The sequence below is a fragment of the Oncorhynchus keta genome, unplaced genomic scaffold (assembly GCF_023373465.1).
Source record: "Oncorhynchus keta strain PuntledgeMale-10-30-2019 unplaced genomic scaffold, Oket_V2 Un_contig_7430_pilon_pilon, whole genome shotgun sequence".
Lineage (NCBI taxonomy): Eukaryota > Metazoa > Chordata > Actinopteri > Salmoniformes > Salmonidae > Oncorhynchus > Oncorhynchus keta.
In genome coordinates this window covers 84684-95000 of record NW_026289456.1, presented here as the reverse complement: position 1 = coordinate 95000, position 10317 = coordinate 84684, and the positions used below count along the sequence as shown (strand labels likewise).

The window sequence follows — 10317 nt, the reverse complement described above, 5'->3', positions numbered from 1 at the left end:
CACACACACAATACAGACATACTGTAGGTACACACACACACACACAGTAGGGGCCTGAGGACACACAGTGTGTTGTGAAATCTGTGAATGTATTGTAATGTTTTTAAAATGGTATAAACTGCCTTAATTTATCTGGACCCCGGGAAGAGGATCCATAATAAATACAAACCCCTTTCTGAAGGCTCTGTACGCTAGCTTGCTGTGCTAAAGCCTATAGCCATTATTAGTTCTGGGAGCTAATGCTGTTCTCAGGGAAGGTTACTCATTTCTTAATAAGTGTGTGATTCACCAAACTACCACCCTTACTTACACCCCCCCACACACCCCCTCACATACGCACACACCCTCACACACACACTCCCTCACACACACACACACTCCCTCACACACACACACTCCCTCACACACACCCTCCCTCACACACACACACACACTCCCTCCCTCACACACACACACTACCTCACACACACACACACTCCCTCACACACACACACACACCCCTCCCTCACACACACCCCCTCCCTCACACACACCCCCTCCCTCACACACACCCCCTCCCTCACACACACCCACCTGTCAGAACAGTCAGTAGATGCTGAGACACTTTGACCTGGTTGGTCTCTTCAGGACAAAACAACATCAGCTGACGCAGGCACACTGACTCACACTCAATGACACAGAGACTCATGCAGCTACAGTCAGCTGTACACACACGTATGAATAAACACACACACACACACACACACACACACACACACACACACACACACACACACACACACACACACACACACACACACACACACACACACACACACACACACACACACACACACACACACACACACACACACACACACACACACACACAGAGATTGGAGGACTCTTGCCCAGATGAAGCTGAGCAGCACACCTGAGTCCTAGTTATACAGAGAGCATCCTAGTTCATTCACAGACAGGAGAACAGCAATGTTAGTAGGTACACACACACACACACATACTGTCTCACTCACTCACTCACTGTCTCACTCACTGTCACTCACTCACTGTCTCACAGCCTGTCTCACTCACTGTCTCACTCACTCTCACTCACTGTCTCACTCACTGTCTCCTCACTGTCTCACTCACTCACTCTCACTCACTCACTGTCTCACTCACTGTCTCACTCACTGTCTCACTTACCACTGAACACTCACACACTCATCACTCACTCAGCTTTCACACTCACTGTCACACTCATTCTCTTTCACTGTCTCAACTCACTGACTACTCACTCACTGTCTCACTCACTCACTGTCTCACTCATCACTGTCTCATCATCCTGTCACTCACTCACTCACTCACCACTGCTCACACTCACACACAGTCTCACTCACTCACTGTCTTACTCCTCACTACTTCACTCACACTGTCACTCACTCACACACTGTCCACTCACACACAGACACTCACTCACTCTCACTCATCCCTGTCTCACTCACTCCCTGTCCACTCACTCACTGTCTCACACACTCCCCCTGTCTCACTCACTCCTCCCTGTCTCACTCACTCCCTGTCTCACTCCCTGTCTCACAACTGTCTCACTCACTCCCTGTCTCACTCACTCCCTGTCTCACTCACCCCTGTCACTCCCCACTGTCTCACTCACTCCTGTCTCACACTCCCTGTCTCACTCACTCCCTGTCTCACTCACTCCCTGTCTCACTCAACAACAAGGATCATGTTCAGCTTTCCAGTACCTTTCTCTTTCTGAAAAGATAAAAGAGTGGTGTCAACATGCTGTTATCAGATCAATTACCAGCTCCATCTCACAGGGGAGTTTATCCTCATATCTCAACATGACAGGTCTCAGCCCTCACCTCTCCATTGACCCGCAGAAACAACAGGATCTTTTTAATACCTGTCAGAGACCAGCAGAAACAACAGGATCAGATCAGAGACCAGTAGAAACAACAGGATCAGATCAGAGACCAGTAGAAACAACAGGATCAGAGACCAGTAGAAACAACAGGATAGATCAGAGACCAGCAGAAACAACAGGATCAGAGACCAGTAGAAACAACAGGATCAGATCAGAGACCAGCAGAAACAACAGGATCACTCAGAGACCAGTAGAAACAACAGGATCAGATCAGAGACCAGCAGAAACAACAGGATCAGATCAGAGACCAGTAGAAACAACAGGATCAGATCAGAGACCAGTAGAAACAACAGGATCAGATCAGAGACCAGTCTCAAACAGACAGGAAACAACAGGATCAGATCACCAGCAGAAACAACAGGATCAGAGACCAGTAGAAACAACAGGATCAGATCAGAGACCAGCAGAAACAACAGGATCAGATCAGAGACCAGCAGAAACAACAGGATCAGATCAGAGACCAGTAGAAACAACAGGATCAGAGACCAGTAGAAACAACAGGATCAGATCAGAGACCAGTAGAAACAACAGGATCAGAGACCAGTAGAAACAACAGGATCAGATCAGAGACCAGTAGAAACAACAGGATCAGATCAGAGACCAGTAGAAACAACAGGATCAGATCAGAGACCAGCAGAAACAACAGGATCAGATCAGAGACCAGTAGAAACAACAGGATCAGAGACCAGTAGAAACAACAGGATCAGATCAGAGACCAGCAGAAACAACAGGATCAGAGACCAGTAGAAACAACAGGATCAGAGACCAGCAGAAACAACAGGATCAGATCAGAGACCAGCAGAAACAACAGGATCAGAGACCAGCAGAAACAACAGGATCAGATCAGAGACCAGCAGAAACAACAGGATCAGATCAGAGACCAGCAGAAACAACAGGATCAGAGACCAGTAGAAACAACAGGATCAGAGACCAGTAGAAACAACAGGATCAGAGACCAGCAGAAACAACAGGATCAGATCAGAGACCAGCAGAAACAACAGGATCAGATCAGAGACCAGTAGAAACAACAGGATCAGAGACCAGTAGAAACAACAGGATCAGATCAGAGACCAGCAGAAACAACAGGATCAGATCAGAGACCAGTAGAAACAACAGGATCAGATCAGAGACCAGTAGAAACAACAGGATCAGATCAGAGACCAGTAGAAACAACAGGATCAGAGACCAGTAGAAACAACAGGATCAGATCAGAGACCAGCAGAAACAACAGGATCAGATCAGAGACCAGCAGAAACAACAGGATCAGAGACCAGTAGAAACAACAGGATCAGATCAGAGACCAGTAGAAACAACAGGATCAGAGACCAGCAGAAACAACAGGATCAGATCAGAGACCAGCAGAAACAACAGGATCAGAGACCAGTAGAAACAACAGGATCAGAGACCAGTAGAAACAACAGGATCAGATCAGAGACCAGCAGAAACAACAGGATCAGATCAGAGACCAGTAGAAACAACAGGATCAGAGACCAGTAGAAACAACAGGATCAGATCAGAGACCAGCAGAAACAACAGGATCAGATCAGAGACCAGCAGAAACAACAGGATCAGAGACCAGCAGAAACAACAGGATCAGAGACCAGCAGAAACAACAGGATCAGAGACCAGCAGAAACAACAGAATCAGAGACCAGTAGAAACAACAGGATCAGATCAGAGACCAGCAGAAACAACAGGATCAGATCAGAGACCAGTAGAAACAACAGGATCAGAGACCAGCAGAAACAACAGGATCAGATCAGAGACCAGCAGAAACAACAGGATCAGATCAGAGACCAGCAGAAACAACAGGATCAGATCAGAGACCAGCAGAAACAACAGGATCAGAGACCAGTAGAAACAACAGGATCAGAGACCAGTAGAAACAACAGGATCAGAGACCAGTAGAAACAACAGGATCAGAGACCAGTAGAAACAACAGGATCAGAGACCAGTAGAAACAACAGGATCAGATCAGAGACCAGCAGAAACAACAGGATCAGAGACCAGTAGAAACAACAGGATCAGAGATCAGAGACCAGCAGAAACAACAGGATCAGAGACCAGTAGAAACAACAGGATCAGATCAGAGACCAGTAGAAACAACAGGATCAGAGACCAGTAGAAACAACAGGATCAGATCAGAGACCAGCAGAAACAACAGGATCAGATCAGAGACCAGCAGAAACAACAGGATCAGAGACCAGTAGAAACAACAGGATCAGATCAGAGACCAGCAGAAACAACAGGATCAGAGACCAGTAGAAACAACAGGATCAGATCAGAGACCAGCAGAAACAACAGGATCAGAAAGTAGAAACAACAGGATCAGATCAGAGACCAGTAGAAACAACAGGATCAGAGACCAGTAGAAACAACAGGATCAGATCAGAGACCAGCAGAAACAACAGGATCAGAGACCAGTAGAAACAACAGGATCAGATCAGAGACCAGTAGAAACAACAGGATCAGAGACCAGCAGAAACAACAGGATCAGATCAGAGACCAGTAGAAACAACAGGATCAGATCAGTCAGCCTCCACCAGAGAGTACAGGGCACAAGTTTGTACACAACACTTCCTTACAGAGCAGGTAACAACATAATCAGTGACCCAGAACACAGTGCTGCTTCACAAGATGTGAATCTAGAATCTACTGAACCAACAGCTGGGCATTGGCTGATCCACACATCTGCTTCAGTGGAACCTAGTGAGCAAGCAGAGCATTGATAGGTGTCTTCTGCTTGCTGTCATGCATACTGTTACTGTGTAATGTAGCTAGCTGCTGAACTGAACTGACACTGGCTGCTTTTAAACAAGCTGCACACAGACCACCTACTAGTCTGTACAGCGGCATTATTATTAACCCTCATTTGACCAGCTACGTTGATGAGAACACATCGTCTTTTACAGAAACGACCTGGAGAAGAGTTACAGGGGAGAGGGGACGAACGAGCCAATTGGAAGCTGGGGATGATTAGGTGGCTATGATGGTATGAGGACCGGATTGGTTACTTAGTGGGGGGGGGGATCATTGGTCCAAACCGTTGTAAAACAGAAAATGTTTTGCAGCGAAAACGAGACTTTCTATTGGACAAATTCGGGGGGGTCCTCCCCGGTTCTGTTTGGTTCCAAGTCCCTCCCCGGTTCTGTTTGGTTCCAAGTCCCTCCCCAGTTCTGTTTGGTTCCAAGTCCCTCCCCAGTTCTGTTTGGTTCCAAGTCCCTCCCCGGTTCTGTTTGGTTCCAAGCACCCTAACTCTCACCATAGTGCCATGACAGTAACTGAGTAGAAATACAGAAGGGTGGAGAAACGGGGTGCCCAGGTCGTCTTCATAGCAGTCAAGCTTCATCAGATCTCACAACACCAGAGGGGTATCCTACGAAGCCAGCTACATCTACTCTGGGTTTTCTAAAGCTAACCAGATTCAGGTAGCTTTACATAACTTCACAGCAGTTAGGAAAGCTAAGGCTAGCTTTTTCAAATATATTTTTTTATCCTGTAGCACAAACTCAAAAAAGTTCTGGGACACTGTAAAGTCCATGGAGAATAAGAGCAGCTCCTCTCAGCTGCCCACTGCACTGACGCTAGCTAATACTATCACCACCGATAAATCCATGATAATTGAGAATTTCAATAAGCATTTTTCTACGGCTGGCCATGCATTCCACCTGGCTACCCCTACCCTGGTCAACTGCCCTACACCCCCCACAGCAATTTGCCAAAGCCACCACCATTTCTCCTTCACCCAAATCCAGATAGCTGATGTTCTGAAAGAGCTGCAAAATCTGGACCCCTACAAATCAGCCGGGCTCGACAATCTGGACCCTCTCTTTTTAAAATGATCTCCCAAAATTGTTGCAACCCCTATTACTAGCTTGTTCAACCTCTCAGCATTGTCTGAGATCCCCAAAGATTGGAAAGCTGCCGCGGTCATCCCCCTCTTCAAAGGGGAGACACTCTAGACAAACAGATCACCGACCATTTCAATCCCACTGTACCTTCTCCGCTATGCAATCTGGCTTCCGAGCTGGTCATGGGTGCACCTCAAGGTCCTAAATAATATCATAACTGCCATCGATTAGAGACAATACTGTGCAGCCGTATTCATCGACCTGGCCAAGGCTTTCGACTCTGTCAATCACCACAGTCTTATCGGCAGACTCAACAGCCTTGGTTTTTCAAATGACTTCCTCGCCTGGTTCACCAACTACTTCTCAGATAGAGTTCAGTGTGTCAAATTGGAGGGCCTGTTGTCCAGACCTCTGGCAGTCTCTATGGGGGTGCCACAGGGTTCAATTCTCGGGCCGACTATCTTCTCTGTATAGATCAATGATGTTGTTCTTGCTGCTGGTGATTCTCTGATCCACCTCTACAGCCTACAATGACATTCTAGATGATAAACATTACAGGGCCACCCCAGTAGATTATAACTGTTTCCCTGATAAACATTACAGGGCCACTCCAGTAGATTATACCTGTTTCCCTGATAAACATTACAGGGCCACCCCAGTAGATTATACCTGTTTCCCTGATAAACATTACAGGGCCACCCCAGTAGATTATACCTGTTTCCCTGATAAACATTACAGGGCCACCCCAGTAGATTATACCTGTTTCCTGATAAACATTACAGGGCCACCCCAGTAGATTATACCTGTTTCCCTGATAAACATTACAGGGCCACCCCAGTAGATTATACCTGTTTCCCTGATAAACATTACAGGGCCACCCCAGTAGATTATACCTGTTTCCTGATAAACATTACAGGGCCACCCCAGTAGATTATACCTGTTTCCTGATAAACATTACAGGGCCACCCCAGTAGATTATACCTGTTTCCCTGATAAACATTACAGGGCCACCCCAGTAGATTAGAACTGTTTCCCGATAAACATTACAGTGCCACCCCAGTAGATTATACCTGTTTCCTGATAAACATTACAGGGCCACCCCAGTAGATTATACCTGTTTCCCTGATAAACATTACAGGGCCACCCCAGTAGATTATAACTGTTTCCCTGATAAACATTACAGGGCCACCCCAGTAGATTATACCTGTTTCCCTGATAAACATTACAGGGCCACCCCAGTAGATTATACCTGTTTCCCTGATAAACATTACAGGGCCACCCCAGTAGATTATACCTGTTTCCCTGATAAACATTACAGGGCCACCCCAGTAGATTATAACTGTTTCCTGATAAACATTACAGGGCCACCCCAGTAGATTATACCTGTTTCCCTGATAAACATTACAGGGCCACCCCAGTAGATTATAACTGTTTCCCTGATAAACATTACAGGGCCACCCCAGTAGATTAGAACTGTTTCCCTGATAAACATTACAGGGCCACCCCAGTAGATTATACCTGTTTCCCTGATAAACATTACAGGGCCACCCCAGTAGATTAGAACTGTTTCCCTGATAAACATTACAGGGACCCCAGTAGACCTGTTTCCCTGATAAACATTACAGGGCCACTGTTTCCTGATAAACATTACAGGGCCACCCCAGTAGATTATAACTGTTTCCCGATAAACATTACAGGGCCACCCCAGTAGATTATACCTGTTTCCTGATAAACATTACAGGGCCACCCCAGTAGATTATACCTGTTTCCCTGATAAACATTACAGGGCCACCCCAGTAGATTAGAACTGTTTCCCGATAAACATTACAGTGCCACCCCAGTAGATTATACCTGTTTCCTGATAAACATTACAGGGCCATAGATTATACCTGTTTCCCTGATAAACATTACAGGGCCACCCCAGTAGATTATAACTGTTTCCCTGATAAACATTACAGGCCACAGTAGATTATACCTGTTTCCCTGATAAACATTACAGGGCCACCCCAGTAGATTATACCTGTTTCCTGATAAACATTACAGGGCCACCCCAGTAGATTATACCTGTTTCCCTGATAAACATTACAGGGCCACCCCAGTAGATTATAACTGTTTCCTGATAAACATTACAGGGCCACCCCAGTAGATTATACCTGTTTCCCTGATAAACATTAACCCTCATTTGACAGCTTACAGGGCCACCCCAGTAGATTATAACTGTTTCCCTGATAAACATTACAGGGCCACCCCAGTAGATTAGAACTGTTTCCCTGATAAACATTACAGGGCCACCCCAGTAGATGATACCTGTTTCCTGATAAACATTACAGGGCCACCCCAGTAGATTATACTGTTTCCCTGATAAACATTACAGGGTCACCCCAGTAGATTATACCTGTTTCCCTGATAAACATTACCACCCCAGTAGATTAGAACTGTTTCCTGATAAACATTACAGGGCCACCCCAGTAGATTATTTCCTGATAAACATTACAGTTTATACCTGTTTCCCTGATAAACATTACAGGGCCACCCCAGTAGATTATAACTGTTTCCTGATAAACATTACAGGGCCACCCCAGTAGATTATACCTGTTTCCCTGATAAACATTACAGGGTCACCCCAGTAGATTAGAACTGTTTCCCTGATAAACATTACAGGGCCACCCCAGTAGATTATAACTGTTTCCTGATAAACATTACAGGGCCACCCCAGTAGATTATAACTGTTTCCCTGATAAACATTACAGGGCCACCCCAGTAGATTATACCTGTTTCCCTGATAAACATTACAGGGTCACCCCAGTAGATTATACCTGTTTCCCTGATAAACATTACAGGGCCACCCCAGTAGATTAGAACTGTTTCCCTGATAAACATTACAGGGCCACCCCAGTAGATTATACCTGTTTCCCTGATAAACATTACAGGGCCACCCCAGTAGATTAGAACTGTTTCCTGATAAACATTACAGGGCCACCCCAGTAGATTATAACTGTTTCCCGATAAACATTACAGGGCCACCCCAGTAGATTATACCTGTTTCCTGATAAACATTACAGGGCCACCCCAGTAGATTATACCTGTTTCCCTGATAAACATTACAGGGCCACCCCAGTAGATTAGAACTGTTTCCCGATAAACATTACAGTGCCACCCCAGTAGATTATACCTGTTTCCTGATAAACATTACAGGGCCACCCCAGTAGATTATACCTGTTTCCCTGATAAACATTACAGGGCCACCCCAGTAGATTATAACTGTTTCCCTGATAAACATTACAGGGCCACCCCAGTAGATTATACCTGTTTCCCTGATAAACATTACAGGGCCACCCCAGTAGATTATACCTGTTTCCCTGATAAACATTACAGGGCCACCCCAGTAGATTATACCTGTTTCCCTGATAAACATTACAGGGCCACCCCAGTAGATTATACCTGTTTCCTGATAAACATTACAGGGCCACCCCAGTAGATATACCTGTTTCCCTGATAAACATTACAGGGCCACCCCAGTAGATTATAACTGTTTCCCTGATAAACATTACAGGGCCACCCCAGTAGATTAGAACTGTTTCCCTGATAAACATTACAGGGCCACCCCAGTAGATGATACCTGTTTCCCTGATAAACATTACAGGGCCACCCCAGTAGATTAGAACTGTTTCCCTGATAAACATTACAGGGTCACCCCAGTAGATTATACCTGTTTCCCTGATAAACATTACAGGGCCACCCCAGTAGATTAGAACTGTTTCCTGATAAACATTACAGGGCCAAGTAGATTATAACCCAGATAGATTATATACCTGTTTCCCTGATAAACATTACAGGGCCACCCCAGTAGATTATAACTGTTTCCACATAAACATTACAGGGCCACCCCAGTAGATTATACCTGTTTCCCTGATAAACATTACAGGGCCACCCCAGTAGATTATACCTGTTTCCCTGATAAACATAAACATAAACATTACAGGGCCACCCCAGTAGATTATACCTGTTTCCCTGATAAACATTACAGGGCCACCCCAGTAGATTATACCTGTTTCCCTGATAAACATTACAGGGCCACCCCAGTAGATTATACCTGTTTCCCTGATAAACATTACAGGGCCACCCCAGTAGATTATACCTGTTTCCTGTTTCCCGATAAACATAGGGTCACCCCAGTAGATTAGAACTGTTTCCCTGATAAACCAGTAGATTATACCTGTTTCCTGATAAACATTACAGGGCCACCCCAGTAGATTATAACTGTTTCCCTGATAAACATTACAGGGCCACCCCAGTAGATTATACCTGTTTCCCTGATAAACATTACAGGGCCACCCCAGTAGATTATACCTGTTTCCCTGATAAACATTACAGGGCCACCCCAGTAGATTATACCTGTTTCCCTGATAAACATTACAGGGCCACCCCAGTAGATTATACCTGTTTCCCTGATAAACATTACAGGGCCACCCCAGTAGATTATAACTGTTTCCTGATAAACATTACAGGGCCACCCCAGTAGATTATACCTGTTTCCCTGATAAAC

General features: G+C 45.5%; 1 protein-coding gene across 1 annotated transcript in view; it reads right to left on the bottom strand.

The window, feature by feature from the left end:
- Positions 1–10317, bottom strand: part of LOC118381297 (exportin-1-like) — a 76864-nt gene that overhangs the window by 42899 nt on the left and 23648 nt on the right. Inside the window, exons 5-6 of the mRNA XM_052511747.1 lie at positions 1860–1900; positions 1711–1749 (exon numbers count right to left, since the gene is read on the bottom strand). Of these exons, the coding sequence (XP_052367707.1) occupies positions 1711–1749; positions 1860–1900 (80 nt within the window). The remainder of the gene's footprint in view (positions 1–1710; positions 1750–1859; positions 1901–10317) is intronic.